Here is a 19081-nt window from a genome sequence, read left to right on the forward strand (position 1 = left end):
CACAAAAGAACACACAGTGAATAGACACAGAGAGCAGACAACAAAGAAAGGGGAAAAACAAACAAACAAACAAACAAATAAATAATCTTTTTTTAAAAATGAGGGACGGAGACCTGGGGCGACACAGGCAAGGACCTTGAAAATAAACAGCTGCTACCTTGCCAGCCACCTTCCTTGGGAGTGTGTCTGAATCTCTGTTGCTGCATGTGGCCTCAGAAGCCAAACTGCAGCCATGAGCAGCAATGAGTGTTTCAAGCACGAATGAGCTGGCCACTGGACCAGGGAATGCCCCACTGGAGGAGGCCATGGACATGGAGTGAGAAGCCATGGCAGAGGTAGTTTCACCTCAGAGCGTGGTTTCCAGATCGTTTCCTCATCTCTTCCAGACTGGCGAGTCTGGTCATTTTGCCAAGGATCATGATCTTCTGGAGGACACCTGCTATAACTGCAGGAGAGGTGGCCACATTGACAAGGACTGCAAAGAGCCCAAGAGAGAGCAAGGGCAATGTGCTACAACTGTGGAAGCCAGGCCATCTGGGCTCGTGACTGTGACCACAGGCAAGAGCAGGACTGCTGTTCTCGTGGGGCATTTGGGCACATTCACAAAGACTGCACCAAAGGGAAGTGCTGTATGTGTGGTGAAACTGCTCATGTAGCCATCAGAAGCAGCAAGACAAGTGAAGTCAATTGTGAGTGTTCCGCTGAGTCAGGGAACCTTGCGCAGGAAGGCACAATTGAAGCTATGGCTTAATTAGTTTCCTTTGTTGCCCCTCCTTCTTCTGATTGATGGTTGTATGAATTTCTCTGGACCCTCTACACTGGCCAAAAGTTGGCAGATAGAGGCTACTTCCAGACCAGTGAACTTTACTTGCCTTGTAAAAGGAGAAAAGGGGTGGGAAAAATTGACTTTCTACACTTAACTTCAAAAAAAAAGTTTACGTTTCGTTTGGTAGAGGTGTTACACATAATTCTTTGTTAAAGAACCCCCACCTCCTTTCTGCACCACTGGTAAAGATGGATTAATGAATGTGAAGAGTTGAGTCTGACCAGTAAGCCCACTCAGGGTTTCTAGAACATATTCCCATGTAGGAGGTAAAACAAAGTCTGCAAGTGTCTATGTACTTCCGTAAGTATTAATAACTTTAATTTTAGCAAAATGATGACCTTGGATTGTCTGACTTCAGTAGCTATTAAATAACATCAAGTAATACTGTATCAGGTCCTTCATAGGGCACACAGTTGAGTGGGAGTAAACAAAACAAAAAGACAGACGTGCATACTAATGACTATGCAAGAGAGAAATCAAGATGAAAGCCTGAACAGGAACAACTTCATCACAGTGTTGATGCTGGATATACAAAGGTTTGGAACACATTTTTTCAAAGACTAAATCTAAAACCAAGAGGAAACGGCAATGCTCAGAGTTAGCATAATTTGGAGCTATTCTGGAATTGCAGAGAAAGGCATTTTCTCAGAAATCAAGATGCTATTTTTGTATACTATATCACTTAGACAACTGTGTTTCATTTGCTGTAACCAGTTTTTAAGTCAGACGGTATGTGATTATACCAAATACCATTGATTTGTACACTTTGGATGAAGTGTGTGCTTTATTAGCATGTACCAATAAAATTGACTTGTTAAAAAAAAGTCAGATGAAAAAACAACTGAAGTCCTAGAAAATAGAAATATAAGTTTAAACTATCCAATAAAGCTGGAGAAAAGGGTAAAAATTAGGGAAATTTTAAGATAAAAGCTAAAGGAGTTTATTACAACTAGGCCAGCCCTACAAGAAATGTGAAAGGAATTTCTTCATGGTGAAAAGAAAGGACACTAGACTACATATCATGCTGCATAAGGAAATAAAGATCTCCAGTAAAGTAAATGACATGGGTAAATATAAATGCCAGTACTATTGAAATTTTGGTTTGTAACTCCGCATTTTACTTCCTATAAGATCTAAACTACAAATACATAAAAAGTAATGATAAATCAGTGGTTTTGTATTCATAATGTATAAACGTAATTTGGGACAAGAACTACAAAAAGGTGGGGGGACAAAGAGGTATAGGAACATATTTTGTGTATGCTATTAAAGTTAGGTTGGTATCAAACTGCATAAGAATGTTATAAATTTAGGATGTTACATTTAAGCCCCATGGTAACTGCAAAGAAATTAGAAAATATGAAAAGAAGGAAATGAGAGAGATTTTAAAAGATTTACTAGAGAAGATCAACTAAATATAAATATAAATGGTAGAACTGAGGGACAAAAAGGTACAAGACTTACAAAATCCAAAAGAAAGCCCTGCATTATCAATAGTTACGTTAAGTGTAAAATGACTTAAATTCTCCAGTCAAAAGGAATGGATTAAAAAAAAAAAAGCATGATCCAACTATATGTTGTTTACAAGAGACTCACCTTATATTCAAAGGCACAAGTAGGTTGAAAGTGAAAATATGAAAAATATTCCATGCAAATAATAATGGAAAGAGCATGCATGGTGTACTAGTCAGCCAAAGGGGTGCTAATGCAAAATACCATAAATTGATTGGTTTTTATAAAGGGCATTTATTTGGGGTAGGAGCTTACAGATACCAGGCCATAAAGCATAAGTTATTTCTCTCACCAAATTCTATTTTCATGTGTTAGAGCAAGATGGCTGCCAACGTCTGTGAATTTTCAAGCTTCCTGGGTTCCTCTCTTCCAGGGTCTTGCTTCTTTCTGGGTTCAGGGTTCCTCTCTTCCCAAGGCTTGCTTCTTCCTGGGCTCAGCGTTCCTCTCTTCCTGGGGTTTCTCTTTCCTCTGTGAGCTTACTTTCCAGGGCTCCAGCTTAAGGCTTCAGCATCCAACTCCAATATCAAAAACCCTCCAACTCTGTCTTTTGCCATGCCTCTTATCTGTCAGTCCCCACCCACCAAGGGGTGGGAACTCAATGCCCTAATGATGTGGCCTAATCAAAGTCCTAATCATAACTTAATCACGCCCAGGTACAGACCAGATTACAAACATAATCCAATATCTATTTTTGGAATTCATAACCACATCAAAATGCTACACATGGAAATACTAATATCAGACAAAATCAACTTTAAGTCAAAATCTCTATGAGGGAAGCAGATTTGGCTCAACAGGTGGAGCATCCACCTGCCATATGGGGGGTCTGGGGTTCAAACCCAGGGCCTCCTGACCCATGTGGTGAGCTGGCCCACATGCAGTGCTGACGCATGCAAGGAGTGCCCTGCCATGCAGGGCTGTCCCCCACATAGGGGAGCCCCACGTACAAGGAGTGAGCCCCACAAAAGAGCCGCCCCACGCAAGAAAAGTGCAGCCTGCCCAGGAGTGGTGCTGCACGCATGGAGAGCTGACACAGCATGGTGCAGCAAAGGGAGACATGGATTCCTGGTGCCACTGACAAAAATTCAAGTGGACACAGAAGGTCGTGCAGTGAATGGACATGGAGAGCAGACAACGGGGGGAGGGGAGGGAGAAATAAAGAAGTAAAAATGAAAAATGAAAAAAAACTCTTATGAGGGACACAGAGGGCACTATATATTGATAAAAGGGTTAATTCATCAAGAAGATGAATGATTATAATCATATATACACCTAACAACAGGACACCAAAATATTTGAAGCAAACATTGACAGAGTTGAAGGGAGAAATAGATAGTTCTACATTAATAAAAGAAAACTTCAATACACCACTTTTTTAAAAATATGGAATGCTTCACGAATTTGTGTGTCATCCTTATGAAAGGGGCATATTAAACTTCTCTGCATCATTTCAATTTTGTTGTTTTTTTTAGTATATGTGCTGCCAAAGTGAGCACTACAACACTTTCGATAATGGATAGAACATCTAGACAGAAGGCCAAGAAAGTAACAGAGGATTTGAACAATACTATAAACTATAAGCCCCAGTAGACACATATGGAACACTTCTGCCAGCAACAGCACAATATATATGTACTTCTTAAGGGCACATAGATCATTCTCTAGGATAGACCTTATGTTAAGTCATAAAATATGTCTAATAAATTTTTAAAGATTGAAATCATGCAAAGTATCTTCTCTGACTCCTGTGGAATGAAGCTAGAAACCAACGACAAGGGTAAACTGGAAAATTCACAAATATGTGAAAAGTAAACAATATACTCTAAAACAACAAATGAATCAAAGAAGAAATCATATGGGAAACTAGGAAATAACTTTAGATGAACAAAAACGAGAACACAGTATACCAAACTTATGGGATGCAGCAAAGGCAGTGTTCAGAGGAAAAGTTATAGCTCTAAATGCTTACATTAAAAATGAAGATGTCAAATCAGTAACCTAACTTCACACCTGCAGAAACTAGAAGAGCAGACCAAACCTGAATTGAGCAGAAAGAAGGAAATAATAAGGATTAGAGCAGAGATAAGTGAAATCAAGAATTGAAAAACAATAGAGAGAATCGATGAAATAAACTGGTTTTTTGAGAAGATTGTAAAAATTGACAAATCTTTACCTTGACTGACAAAGAAAAAAGAGAGGACACAAATAAAAAACAGAAATGAAAGGGGGACTGTTACTACCAACCTTACAAAAATAAAAAAAGGAATGAAGTTCTGATTCATGCTACAACATGGATGAAACCTGAAAACACGCTATGTGAAACAAACCAGACACAAAGGGACAAATATTTTAGAAAATATCTAGAATATGGAAATTCACAGAGGCAGAAAGTAGATTAAAGGATACCAGGAGCTAGGGAGATGGAAAAGGAGGATTTATTACTTAATGGAGCTCCTGTCTGGGGTGATGAAAAAGTTTTGGTAATGACGTGTGATGGAAGCATAACACTGTAAATGTGATTAAGTCTACTGAATTTTTCAGTACATTTAAAAATGGTTGTGGGCAAGCAGATGTGGCTCAAGTGATTTAGCTTTCGCCTACCACATGGGAGGTCCCAGGTTTGGTGCCTCCTAAAGAAGACAAGCAAAACAGCGAGCTGATGCAACCGGCAGGTGTGGCGAGCTGGTTTAACCAGATGACACAACAAGAGATGCAAGGAAAACATAACGAGAGACACAACAAAACAGAGAGTGGAGGGGGCTCAGGAGATTAGGCGCCTCACTCCCACATCGGAGGTCCCGGGTTCAGTTCCCAGTGTCTCTGAAAAGAAGACCAGCACACTACAAGCAGACACAGCAAATGCAAACAAGAGCGGTGGGGAGGAATAAATAAATAAAATAAATCTTAAAAAAAAGAAATGGTTGTGGCAGTTTGAAGCTGGATGGCCCCAGATGATTACGTCCTTAGAGCTAAATCATTTCTGTGCATGTAAACCTATTGTAGAAGGGACCTTTTGATTAGATTCATTTCAGGGATCTTCATTCTGATTCAACTTCAGTACTGGGGTCTTTCATAAACGGGAGAAATAGGCAGAGACATAGAGAAAAAGCCATAGAGATGGAGAGAAGGAACCCAGAAGCTCAGAGAGGAAGCCAGGAGAGAGAAAACCCACAGACAGAGCAGCCTGAAGCAGAACTAGCAACGGGGCCTGGAGGAGAGGGAAGGGATGAGTGGATGGCGATCGCGCCCTGCCATGTGGCTGATCGCCCACAGCTGTGACTTGGTGAGACAGCATCTACAGATGAGGCCTTGACTTGGACACTTGCACAGTCTCAGAATTTTAAGTGTTTAACCTAATAAATTCTCATTATAAGAGCCAACCATTTCTGGTATGAATATATTGCTCTCTTCAGCTTTTAGCAAACTAAAACAATGGTTAATATGGAAAAATGCTAAATGTTGGGTATATGTTAGCACAATAAAAAGCAAGAGAGAGATTTAAGAGGCGTATCAATTAATTGCAATGGATGGGCCTTGTTTGGATCCTTTCTATAAGGAACAAAGGAATAAACTTTTTTTTTTAGGGGGTACCAGGGATTGACCCCGGACTTTGAACATGGGAAGCAGTCACTCAACTACTGAGCTATACCCACTCCTCACAAACAAACTTTTAAAACTGTCATGAGACAATAAGAAAAACTTAATGCCAGCCAGGCATCTGATGATAAGTGATTATTATTAATTTTCTAGGCATCATAATAATATAGGAGTCTTTTTCCCCAAGAGTCTTGGGATATACTTGAAAAATAATCCCTGAGGTGGAGATTTCAAAGGGTGTGGGGGTAAAAAGGAACAGGAATGGCCACAAATTCCTGTTATAGTTGGATGATGACTACATACAGACTCATTATACTATTCTCTCTACTCTTTTACATATTTACATTTTTATAAAAGTTTTTTTTAAAAAGACACCTTAAAGAGAGCGAAAAATCAATCTAAACTGGGAGACAATATTTACAGCACAAAAACCTGTCAAAGGCTTGGTTATATATGTAAAGAACTACAAATCAATATAAAAAGACAATCTAATATTAATAGTAAAATGAGGCAAAGATATAAAGAGACATTTTAAAGAAGAGGAAACACAAAGGGCTAATAAACATATGGCAAGTTTGTCAAGTTCACCAGCAACATGGAAATGCAAATTAAGATTGGACCAGGATTCTACTTTACATCCATTTAATTGGTTAAAATTAAGAAGCCTGAAAATAAAGTGTTGGACACATCGTAAGAGGGAGAGATCTGGTCTTACATTGCTACTGGGAGTGTAACTTGTAATCTCCATTTGGAAAATTTTTTAGCATTAGCTTGAACTGGTGACTATTTGCAAATTCCAGGACCTAGTAAGTCATTTTTCGGTATATACCCGAAAGACTCTCAGATACATAAACCACAGGAGACATTCCCGAGAATGTTCTCGACAACACTGTTTATGAGAGTAAAACTGTGCAAATCTGAGTGCCCATCCTTAAGGTGACTAGAGTAACAAACTGGTATAGTTACCTGCCGGAATAGTACACAGCAGTGAAAAGGGAATGGGCTATGACATGGAAAAATCTCAGTAAGATAATGTTGAGTGAAAAAAGTAAATAACAAAAGGTCACATAACATACCTTCTTCAGAAAAGTTCAAAAGTTAACAAAACCAAACAACATATTCTGTAAACATGTACATATAAGTGGATTTTTTTCTTTAAAAAATAGTAAAGAGAATAGTAAATACTTAAGTCAGGACGGTGTTCCGCGCATGAGTGTAAGGAAGCAATATACACATAAAGAGCAGGGGATTAGAGATGAGTCATGAGGATGTCGTATCTATCAGTTCTACAGTGGGTACACCGGTTTTCAATGCACTATTTTAAAAATTTGAAATATATAAAAGAAAAACAAAAGGATCCCGCATAAATCAATGATGATTGCAGGTCATTAAGCAAAGATGATAATTCATCTTCAACCCAAAGTCTGCCTTCCTCCCCCAAACAAACAGACTTTTCTCACCAGGGCCACAAGAGAAACCGAAATGAGTGGGAGGGGTGGTAACTTTGTTTTCACTTTTCTCTTCCTGTTTTTTCAGAGCCTGGGAAAGCAAGTCAGAATTTCCAGTCTTTTCCAATTCCCAACTGATTCCCTAATTTAGAACGAATTCGGAGAAAATAAGTTTTTCTCCATCTGGAGAAGGCTCTGCCGCCTGCCGTGGAGCATCCTAATTCTGGGACGCGGCGGGGCCCTGCGTGGAGGACGCTCCAGTCCCAGGCCCAGCCCCAGCCCCTTCCCCTCCCCGCGCGAGCGTGTTTGGGCTTGACCTTGGGCTGGGGCTTGGGCGCGCTACCCGCGCCAGAGGGTCTCAGGACGGTTAATCAGTGGGCGCGTTTCGCTGACGGCCGAGACTGCACCCTAGCAGCAGGCCCCGTGGAGGTGGGCGGGAGGGGGGTGAGGGGCGTGATCCTGCGGGTTCGAGCGGCCCCGGAGCTTCGTGAAGGTCACCCATCGCCCCGAGGGCCGGCAGTTTGGATGCATCCTCGACAGACCCTTCAGCGCGAGAGGCGACGAGCCCTGGCCCGACTCGGCCCCGCGTGCCCGCGGGAGCAGACGCGACCCTCCGAGCCTCGGGCGCCCCAGGCGCGCTGCGGGTCCCGGCCCGGCCGCCCGGGCTCCACGAAGCCCCACGACCCGAACCCTGTCGGGGGGGTTGGGGGGGGGGGAGCCGGGCAAGCCTCCTTTCCCTGCCTCGGACTGGGGTGAACGGGGACTTCAAGGGCGCTTCTGAAGCAAGCGCCACCAAAGGCACCGTAGCGAGCAGGCGGCTGGGTCAAGTTCGGCGCGGCCTCGGCGGGCGAAGCAGGCCCGGGCCTTGGCGCGCGAGGCGGGCGGCCGCAGCCCCGCGGCCCTGGCCTCGCTCCAGACCTGGCGGGGTGACATCACCAGACTCCGCCGCTCGGCAGGAGGGGGCCCCCGAAATCCCCTAAAAAACATCGTGAGTAATCGCCAGGCGGCCCTCCAGGCGGGGCGGGCCTCGGGGGCGAGCGCGGTGGCCGCGCCAGCCCCGCCAGCAGCCCCGGCGCGGGCCTCCCGCTCCTCCGCCCCCCGCGCGCGCGGCCGCCCTCGCTCCCGGCCCAGGCGGCGCGCGCGCGCCCCCGGCCCCCGCGCGGGGCGGCGGCGGCGTAGCGCGCAGGCGCGGCCGGATTCCGGGCAGTGACGCGACGGCGGGCGCGCGCGGCGCATTTCCGCCTCTGGCGAATGGCTCGAGTGTAGCGCGCGCCGCGGGCCCAGCTGCGACCCCGGCCCCGCCCCCGGGACCCCAGCCATGGACGGTGAGGGCGCCCTCTGACCCCGCGGGGGGCCCGCGGCCGGACCCCCCGCACCCCCTTGCCCCCCCTTCTTGCGCCGACGGGCGCTGCGCAAGGAGCGGCCCGGCCGGATGGTGGCGCGGGGCGGGGCGGGCGTTGAGGGCTCTGACTCAGTTTCCCCCCTGGGTGGAGGGATCCTTGACTTAATGTCTGCTTTGGGTGGGGGTGTGGGGTGAGCCCTGACACAGGTTTCCCCCAGGGTCAGTGGAGGCAGTTCTGACTTAGTTTACCTGTTAGAGGAGAAAGTATCTGGCTCAGTTTCCTCTCGGGATGGGAGGTGCGGGAGTGCCCGCCCTGGCTTTTCTTTATGAAAGTAGAAAACGCCTTGACTCAGTTTCCCTTAGTAAAAGGACACCATACCCAGTTTTCCCTCAGAAAATAGGTGTTTCTGGGGCTCCCTTACTCCACCCCTTAGTGTCCTCACAGGCTCTAGGGAACAGACCCTCAGTTTCCCTCTGAGGGAACCTGGTGAGGATGGGAGGTGGGCTTTGCTGACTCTTGCTTCCCTCCCCTTTCAGACCTGTTCCCCCTCATCTTCCCCTCAGGTAAGTGGACCATCCTTCCTCAGTGGTTCGGGGGGGATGTCCCCAGGGTTAGGGGCAGTGGGTGCGGTGGCCTGATGGGGCGCGTCCCCCTGCCACAGAGCCAGTCCAGGCCACTGGCCCCTATGTGGAGATCATCGAGCAGCCCAAGCAGCGGGGCATGCGCTTCCGCTACAAATGCGAGGGCCGCTCAGCGGGCAGCATCCCGGGCGAGAGGAGCACGGATACTACCAAGACCCACCCCACCATCAAGGTCAGCCCCAGGCCCCCAGCTCCCAGGGTAGAGTGGGCTGCACAGGTTGGGGGGCAGGTGCTGTGGAAGCCCTGCAGGCCTGCCTCCAGGCCGCTGTGTCTTCTGGGTCTGGGAGGTGAGATTGGAATTCCTGGAGCTCTAGGGTATTCTCTGTACTTTGGACAGATCAATGGCTACACGGGGCCAGGGACAGTTCGCATCTCCCTGGTTACCAAGGACCCCCCTCACCGGCCTCACCCCCACGAGCTTGTGGGGAAGGATTGCAGGGATGGCTTCTACGAGGCTGAGCTCTGCCCAGATCGCTGTATCCACAGGTGAGCTCCCCCCTCCCGTGGGCTTGAGCAGGGGTGGTGGGGGAGAGCTGGGGGAGGACTGGCGCAGCTGACACAGTGTTATTCCTTTTCGTACATGGAGAAAAATTCCTTTCTCCTTGCTCTGTCTCCAGCTCTGCAAAGCAGACTTGTGTTGCCTTGAAATTATCTGCTTGTACGTTCGTTCTCTTGAGCAGATGTGAGCTCCTTGGGACAGGGATAGAGCCCTAATCACCTCTGAACTCCTAACTCCAGTGGCTGGAAGGGCAGATTCCTCAGTGTCACGTTGCTGGTGCTGAGAAAGAAAAACAACAGAACAGGAGGTCACATACCAGTTGACAGAGACAGGCCATAAATAAATATACAGACAGATAAATAAACAAGATAATGTTAGAGAGTAATCATCTCAATGATGAAAATAAAACAAGACAATTAGCTGTTGAGAATCACCCAGGATGGGGGAGCTGGTCTCATTACTTTGGATCAGCAGGTCTGAGAAGGCCTCTTTCAGGATAGTCAGAGAAAACAGAAGCAGGGAAAGAACAGCATTCCAAGCAAAAACTACAAGTGCAAAGGCCTTGAAGTGGGAATAAGTTGAGTGTGTTTGGAGGAACAGAAAAGGAGCCCCTGTGGTTGGAGGAGGCCGGCAAGGGCCAGGTCGCAAGGGGGCTCATCAGCTGAGGTCAGGAGTGTGGGTGGGAAGCCACTGGAGCACAGAGTGGTGATCTGGTGGCCGGGAGGGGGCAGGCTGAAAAAGGCAGGAAGGTCCAGGCTGTGCTGGAGACAGCCGGACTGATGCCTGGGGGGCCTCAGCTTCCAGAACCTGGGGATCCAGTGTGTGAAGAAACGGGACTTGGAGCAGGCCATCAGCCAGCGCATCCAGACCAACAATAACCCCTTCCAAGGTAAGGGGAGGGGGCGAAGGCTGAAGGCCCTCCCCCAGTCACCCTTCTGAGGCCACCTGCCCTGCCTCTCTCCCCCACTGGCCAAGACTCACAAGACCCATGGGACCTTGCTGCCCATTCAGCCCCATTTTACCATGTGGACACCAAGAGGGGACATGACATCCAGGGTCAGAGACAGAGGCAGGGATGGGTCTAGAACCTCCTCTTCCTGCTCTCTAGGACTCCTGCTATTTCCCATGCATCAGTCCACCCTGCCAGCCCAGGGCTCCCTCCTCCTGACCCCGTTCCCTAGCTCTCCTGACTGTTTTTTCTGTAGTTCCCATAGTCCCTAGCTCTCCTGACTGTTTTTTCTGTAGTTCCCATAGAAGAGCAGCGTGGAGACTATGACCTGAATGCTGTGCGCCTCTGCTTCCAGGTGACAGTGCAGGACCCGGCAGGCAGGCCCCTCCACCTGCCTCCTGTCCTCTCTCACCCCATCTTTGACAACCGTGAGTGGCCAGGGAGCTGCAGGCAAGGGAGAGGGCTGGGGAGGAGCAGGAGGGCCGGGGTGGGTGCAGCCTGGGAGGGGCTCTGGTTTCCATTGGTCATCAGCACATTTGTCGTCTCTGTGCCCAGCTCTGTGCGGGCTGGGAGACAAGGCAAGGAAGACCTGGAGCTGCCCTTGAGGTACAGCTTCCAAGCTGGCAGGGAGTTAGCTGCATTTTTAATATCCTGTGATGAAGGGGTGGTGGGGAAAGGTGGGGCTCTGCCACCACTGGTATGGGGGTATGTAGGGGGGGAGGCTTGATGTTTGAGCAGAGCCCTTCTACAAAAACAGGCCAGGTGTGGGTGCCCAGAATAGTGCCGGTGGTTCCAGGAAATGAACTCCCAAGAACAAAATAACGTTAGGAATCATTTCAGTGATGGGAGCTCCCAGGGAGCTCCCAGATGGATTGGGCTAACAATTGATCAACTGCAATCCTTGAGTGCCCAGCAGGTTAGATGAAAATACAAGGGCTCTGGAGCCTCAAGGGTGGGAAAGCAGGCTGAACTGGAGGTCAGGGATAGCCTTGATGCCCAGGTGGGAATGAACTGGGCCTTGAAGATGCTTCGGAGGGAGGAGGCACCAGCAGATTGGCTGCCACTAGACCTTAGGCTCCACAAGGCAGAGATGTTGAGGTTTGGTGCGTTGCTGTATTTTCCATGCCTAGAACAGTGCTGGACACGTCATAGGTGCTAGTAGATAAATAGCTGCTGAATTGGTTTGAGGTGAGGAGCCCCTGTGGGCTGTCTGATCTTGGCTGCCAGCTGTGGGCAGCCCATGGACTCTGGGCTGGGCAGACGTCGTACGTCCCACAGGCCCGCCCCGGGGAACTCTGGTGGTTCAGGGCTTCCTGCCTTACTCCCACCCTCAGGCGCCCCCAACACTGCCGAGCTCAAGATCTGCCGAGTGAACCGAAACTCTGGGAGCTGCCTCGGCGGGGATGAGATCTTCCTGCTGTGTGACAAGGTGCAGAAAGGTACACGCCACGGGACAGGGCTGGGTGCCTTGGAGCGGGAGATGAGGGGTGAGGCTTAGCAGAGATGGTGAGAATCAGGAAACAGTTTAACGCCCCTTGCCCCCAACACCCTGGGGGCCTCAGGTGGGTACCACGGGGGTGCATCTCAGGAGGCAGACATCACCGGTGGGGGTGGGGGCGGGGGCTGCTGGTGGGTGCAGGCATGCCACACCACCCTGCCGCCCCACCTTCCGCAGAGGACATTGAGGTGTGTTTCACGGGACCTGGCTGGGAGGCCCGAGGCTCCTTTTCGCAAGCCGATGTGCACCGACAAGTGGCCATTGTGTTCCGGACACCTCCCTACGCTGACCCCAGTCTGCAGGCCCCTGTGCGTGTCTCCATGCAGCTGCGGCGGCCTTCCGACCGGGAGCTCAGCGAGCCCATGGAATTCCAGTACTTGCCAGACACAGGTACAGAGCCGGGGAGGGTAGCAGCAGGGCCGCTGGGGTCCACCCAAGGAGAGAGGGGCCAGGACTGGATGCCTGAGGCTGTCGTTGAGGACCAAAAGCTGGGGTCAGGGCTTGTGATTTACACAGGAATCGTCATCTATTTCTTGCCTGGTTAAATAGTGGTTTCTGACACTTCTGAGCTACTACATACCCAAACCTATTCTAACCCTTCAGTGAATTAACTGATTTTGTTCTTTCTTTTTGTTTTTTAAGATTTATTGTTTATTATTTCTCTCCCCCCACCCTCAGTTGTCTGCTCTCTGTGTCCATTCGCTGTGTGCTCTTCTGTGACCGCTGCTGTCCTTATCAGCGGCACCAGGAGTCTGTGTTTCTTTTTGTTCCGTTATCTTGTGTGTCAGCTCTCCGTGTGTGCAGCGCCATTCCTGGGCAGGCTGCACTTTCTTTTCACACTGGGCAGCTCTCCTTACGGGGTGCACTCCTTGCGCGTGGGGCTCCCCTACGCGGGGGACACCCTCCTTGCGCACATCAGCACTGCATGTGGGCCAGCTCCACACGGGTCAAGGAGGCCCAGGGTTTGAACCGCAGACCTCCCATGGGGTAGGCGGACGCCCTATCCATTGGGCCAAGTCTGCTTCCCTGATTTTGTTATTTCACCAACTTTTTGCAGCATATGATACCATCTCCATTTTACAGATAAGAAAGGTGAGGCACATGGAGGTTGACGTGACTGAGGTTACATGGCTAGTGAAACAGCAGAGCCAGCATTCAAATCCAGGCCATCTGGATTCAGGGTCCGGTTGCCATGCTGTGTCCCCTGTCCCTCCCACACAGCCGTGGTTCGGCCAAGGCTTTTAGGCCCCTGAGCGCAGTAGGAACAGCTGGAACGGTCCTTCATCATCTAACCTGTGGGTGTGTCTGTGCTGGGGACAGCCTAATAGAGTCTAGAAGGCCGGGCAGCAAACCCCCGAAACAGCCACTGATTCTACAAATAATGATCAATTTTGGAGTAATGAAATAATTCAAAAAATTTTTGTGATGACAGATGCACAGCATTGTGATTATACTAAAAGCCACGGATTATGTACTTTAGATAGACCATATGGTATAGGAATATATCTCAATAAAACAGCTTAATAAATAACAATTATCAAGTGCCCGCTTGGTGCCCAGGGCTTGTGCCAGGTGTTGTGAATGCCAAGATGAATAAGACATGGTCCCTGCCCTTCGGAAGCTCAGTCACATGAGGAAGCAGAGCCTCGGGTCACAGAACGAAATGTGAAACAGGGAGGTGTGCGCAAAGTGCTATGGGAGCGCAGTGGCAGGGAGCAGAGGAGGGCTGCAGGGCGGAGGTGACGTTTGAGTTGGAAAAAGACATGAGGATCATTCTCCATGCGGGTAGACCAGCATCTGGAAAATCGCTTGGAAAGCGCACAGCACTTTCAGAGGCAGCTCTGAGGTGGGAGTCGACCTTGGGCAGTGAGCAGGCCCTGCAGAGAGTGTTAGGCTCAAGGCGTTCATCCAGGGTTTCATCCTGAAGGCAGTGGAGAGCCACCAGTTTACAAGCAGTGAAGGGACACGAGCAGGGCTGGACGCTCACTGTGGTGGCAGTGTTTCAGAGGATCGGAGGTGGGGAGCCTGGAGGCGGGGAGGCCATTTTGGAAGAGGTTGCAGGGCTCCAGGAAGAGAAGATGCAGCACCAGGCGTGCAGGAGTGCAGCGCGAGAGGGCCATGTGTCCTCCCAGCTTCCTCCTCAGCTGCCCTGCCTCAGCCCCACTGGCCCTTGGCCTGTGTCCAGGCTGTCACCGCGGCCTGGAAGGCTTTGTCCCCAGGTCTTCACATGATGGGCTCATGTCAGTCCTTCCCTGACCACCTCTAAATGGTGCCCCCACACACACACACTGCCAGGTCTGTTTCAGCACCCCGTCTGTCTTCCTTCATGCTCCTGTCACTTCTAGAGATTTTCTTGTTTGTGTGTATGGTTGTGTCCCATCTCTCACTGGGATGTCGATTCTTTGAAGCAGGGACCTCCTCTGCTTAATTTCCAGTGGCTAGAATGGAGTCTGGCACATAGTAGGTGCTTTGTAAAGGTGTGTTGAGTTAGTGAATGTGGAGAGAGAGGCGTTGAGGATGACTGAAGGTTCCTAGCTTTGACGAGAGGGCAGGTTGAAGCCCAGGAGGAAAAGGAACCAGGCTCTGAGGGGAGATAGGTTGGCTTTAGATGATGGGATTGAGGTGCTTTGAGGTTGTCCAGGTGCTTTGGTAGTTAGACAGTTCTGAAAGCTCCAGGCTAAACTATCAAACTGTCAGAAATAAGAATAAGAGTCTCTGTTTGTCTTAAGCCTGTTGGACCTCATCTGCTTGAGTGCAAAGCGATGATGAACAGGCCTGGGTCGAGGCTGGAGATGAGTTAGGATGTGTGCAGGTGAGACAGTGAGCTGGAGGTGTGGCCCCCTGTGAGGGCTTCTGGTCCCCAGAGCATGGCTCCGTTACCTGGAGTCACCCATGTGGCAGATTCAGGCAACAGGCCTTCTCAGAAAGCATCAGGCTTCCCAGGATTGCCGAGGGTCACAGTAGCCTTCCCGTTGCCTGGGGAGGTTGGAAGAGAGCATCTCAGGAAAGCCTGGCTCATCACCTTCCTCTAGAGGGCCCTTTGAGAGCTTCGGAACCCTGCTGAGAAAAGCGAGATCTACTTCTCCCTCTTCCTTTCCCAGATGATCGACACCGGATTGAAGAGAAACGCAAAAGGACATACGAGACCTTCAAGAGCATCATGAAAAAGAGTCCTTTCAATGGTGAGGCTGGGGTGAGGGGAAGCTAGGGAGAAGCATAGCGGGTGCGGCAGGCGACACCCTGGAGGGGACACCTCTAGAGGCTGAAAGCTGATTCAGCCCTTGCCTTGCAGGCCCCACCGACCCCCGGCCTCCACCCCGGCGCATAGCTGTGCCTTCCCGCAGTTCAACTTCCATCCCCAAGCCAGGTAAGCGACTCGTCTTGTCTACTGGAACTGCCAGTTCCGATCTGTCCAGCCTTGGTTTAGACGCCTTCTGGGAGGAAGGTGAGCAGAGAAGTCTACCATCCCAGTAGGTGTTATCTGAAGCCTACTCGGTTGCACCCATGTTTCTGAGGGTGAGTCCTGGATTAACTTTGTCAGAGAAATCTGGGATGTGGTAAAGATGCAGGTTCCTGGGTCCCGTTGCAGACCTCCTGATTCAGAGTCTCTGGAAATATGGCCAGGAACCAGCAACTTCTCAGCAGTACTATTGCATACTGAGGTCTGAGAATCACTGGTTCTCAGAAGTTAAAAAAAAAATTCATCCTCTGCCTTCACTCTCAGTTAATTAGGGAACAACAGCAACAACAAAAACACCTTTAAAGTAGTAAAATGTAAGTGCAGGTAGGTGGCTCAGAAAACAAGGGACACTGCTTCTCTCTGGGTGTCCCTTGGGCTCCCCTCTTGGGGCTCGGCTTGGCGGCTAACAAATGAGAAGGTTAGACCAGTTGACCTCTAAAAGGCTGGGAGAACTGTAAGAAGTCAGAGGTGAGAGAGCTTCATGGGCTGGAGTCATCAGAATTGGGGGCCAGAATCTGGACCCCCCAACTGGGTCAGAGTGGGTGAGAGGAAGGAGCTGTTGTTTTGGCAGTGACTCCCTAGGGAGGACTTGATCCTAAGCACTGTTGAGAGGGGCGGGGGATAAAGGGGATGGATGGGTCTCCGGGGCGCTTTCTGACCCCTGCCTTCCTGCCTCTCTCCTCCAGGCCCCCAGCCCTATCCCTTTACGCCACCCCTCAGCACCATCAACATCGAGGAGTTCTCCCCCATGGTCTTCCCTTCTGGGCAGATAACAAGCCAGGCGCCCCCTGCCCAGGTCCTGCCCCAGGCCCTGACCCCTGCCCCAGCCATCACATCAGCTTTGCCCCAGGCCCCAGTGCTGCTCCCACCTCCCCACAAGACCACCCAAGCTGGGGAAGGGACACTGACGGAGGCCCTGCTGCAGCTGCAGTTTGATACTGATGAAGACCTGGGGGCCCTGCTCGGCAACAGCACAGACCCAGCTGTGTTCACGGACCTGGCATCCGTCGACAACTCTGAGTTTCAGCAGTTGCTGAACCAGGGTGTATCCATGGCCCCCCCCACAGCTGAGCCCATGCTGATGGAGTACCCTGAGGCTATAACTCGCCTGGTGACAGGGTCTCAGAGGCCCCCTGACCCAGCTCCCACCCCCATGGGAGTGGCGGGGATCCCCAATGGCCTCCTCTCAAGCGATGAAGACTTCTCCTCCATTGCGGACATGGACTTCTCAGCCCTTCTCAGTCAGATCAGCTCCTAAAAGGGGAGGGGGGTGACACTTGCCTTGCCCAGAGCACTGGGGCTGCAGGGGATTGATCCTCTCCCACAGCACTTATGGATTCCAGGGGTGCCCCACCTTCTTTAGGTGAAATGTTCTCAAAAGGGGAGCACATTTTATTCATTTATTGGCAGTATCTGTATCTCTTTCTTTTGGGAGGTGCTTAAGCAGAAGCATTAACTTCTCCAGAGAGGGGGGAGCTGGGAGGCTCAAACTCTTCCCCTACCCTGATGTTCCGCTCCCTTTTCTCTATAAGGAACTCTGGGGCCTCCCATACCCACCCTCCAGCTTCTAGTACTCTCCTAGAAAGAAGAACAGGCTGGAGCTATGGCCTTTGGGGCCACTAAGCCTTATTATCAAGTGTCTTCCTCAAACCATGAATTCATTTACACCTCGAGCCAAAATAATGCTCCTGTTACTAGCCCTTCTGTGGCGTTAACTCTGTCCTTGTGCCTAACACCAGCATTTGAGAGGCAGGGCTTCCTACCCTGCAGAGGTCCCTGCAAGCAACTGCAGCTGAAGGGAACTGATGGGACAGCATTGGCCCTCTCCAGGATCCAGAGGAGGTTTGGCCTGAGATTTCCCAGTTTCCCCTTTTCTCAAGTGCCTTAGTAGTAGGGCAAGTGGTTTGGAGAATGGGGGGAGGGCAGTCAAGAGGCCCGTTTTTTACTGAAGAATCAAAGCAGTTGGACTTTGCTCTTTCTATTCTGTACTAATAAATGTGTTGCCAAGCTGGCCAGAGATTTGCCTTCTTTCAGCGGTCACTGAGCACACAGTCTTAGCTGGTCACATCACATTGGTGATAGGGAGTTGGATGCAGTCGTGTTGCACTCTGAGGTTGTTGCCCTTAGAAAGTCCAAAGCCCTCCTTATTGTCCAGGAGGAAAATAAGCCCTCCTTATTGCCTGGAGAAAAGCAGGCAACTGAGGTGGGGGATCCACTGCAGAGAGACACCCTCCCCCCAGGGCCCGTTGGCTGTACGGATGGAAGTTTCAGGAAGGGTCGCACAGAGGCCACGGTATCTCCAGGCCTTGGAACAGGGTGGCTCGCACAGAGGTCCTAGCGCGCCTTTGGAGGTGGGGTTGTGGGAGACTGTTGGGAAGGGACGCGGGGACAAGGCTGTAAGGAATCGAACGCTGGCCTGAGATTTGGACTTTTATCTTTTGGGTGGCCACAGAGATGCCAGGTGAAAGTCTATGCCTGCTCCACTTACGCTTTGATAATTCTGGAAGGAGCGAAGAAATCTCAACCTGCAGCCCCGCGAGACCTAAACAAAGGCCAGGCCACAGCCCGTGGGGCCAGAGCGCGATCTGCTTCCGGCTTGGCCCGGCGCACGCGCACTGAAGGACGGTCGGGAAAGGCCCTGGAGCCTAGGCCCCGCCTCCCCTCGTGCGCATGCGCAGAGGTTGCATTCGGCAGGCCGGGGGATGCGTTCTGAAGCCTATGGCACCTGCAGGGCCCTGCGCCATTGAGAGAGGGTGGCGGCAGGGACAAACGGGTCACCATTGGCCCACGCGCTGAAAAGGCTGGCGAGACCCCCGAGGACACAGGCCCTGGAGACAGGGACTCGAAAGGACGGTGCCCAGGAGAGGAGATGCTGGAAGGCGCCGGGACGTCGGGAACCCGGGAACTTCAAAGCGCCTCGTCAGGGGGCGGGGCCTCGGCGGAGGCGGGGCCTCGAGACGGGGCGGCCCCTCCGGGCGGGGCCCGAGCGGGAGGCAGAGAGGTCGGACCCGGAGGAAACCGGCCTGGGAACGCCTGAGGAGGCGGGGCCCGCGGGCGCCCCGAGGGCTGAGGCGGACCCGGAGGAGGACCCGAAGGGTTGAGGCGGCCTTTCCACCTAGGAGACGGCGGCGGAGCGGCTGCGCCTCGCTCCTCTCGGTTTTCCCGGTGTCCTGCGAGGAGTCCCGGAAGCCCTCTCCTGGCCCTTTCCGTCCTCAGTGAGCTCCGTGTGCTCAAGGCTCACCAGTCCCCAGTCCTGGTCTCCAGCCCTATGGACATCTCCACTCTGACTTTCCTCAGGCTGCAAATTC

General features: G+C 50.7%; 1 protein-coding gene, 1 non-coding gene and 1 pseudogene across 2 annotated transcripts; 2 read left to right on the plus strand and 1 right to left on the minus strand.

The window, feature by feature from the left end:
• The first annotated feature begins 232 nt into the window (after positions 1–232).
• On the plus strand, positions 233–751 carry LOC101438724 (CCHC-type zinc finger nucleic acid binding protein pseudogene; annotated as a pseudogene).
• Positions 752–3715: 2964 nt separating this feature from the next.
• On the minus strand, positions 3716–3826 carry LOC111760574 (U6 spliceosomal RNA). The gene has a single exon (XR_002794225.1). It is a non-coding gene; the product is annotated as a U6 spliceosomal RNA (small nuclear RNA).
• A 4751-nt stretch (positions 3827–8577) lies between these two features.
• On the plus strand, positions 8578–17788 carry RELA (RELA proto-oncogene, NF-kB subunit). The gene is made up of 11 exons (XM_004478604.3): positions 8578–8708; positions 9263–9289; positions 9388–9539; positions 9705–9853; positions 10664–10755; positions 11112–11243; positions 12150–12254; positions 12491–12703; positions 15415–15495; positions 15606–15680; positions 16460–17788. Exons 1-11 carry the CDS (start codon positions 8702–8704, stop codon positions 17029–17031), a joined length of 1605 nt encoding a protein of 534 aa, XP_004478661.1. The 5' UTR covers positions 8578–8701; the 3' UTR covers positions 17032–17788.
• The last annotated feature ends 1293 nt before the right edge of the window (positions 17789–19081 follow it).

Source organism: Dasypus novemcinctus, chromosome 10 (assembly GCF_030445035.2).
Source record: "Dasypus novemcinctus isolate mDasNov1 chromosome 10, mDasNov1.1.hap2, whole genome shotgun sequence".
Classification (NCBI taxonomy): domain Eukaryota; kingdom Metazoa; phylum Chordata; class Mammalia; order Cingulata; family Dasypodidae; genus Dasypus; species Dasypus novemcinctus.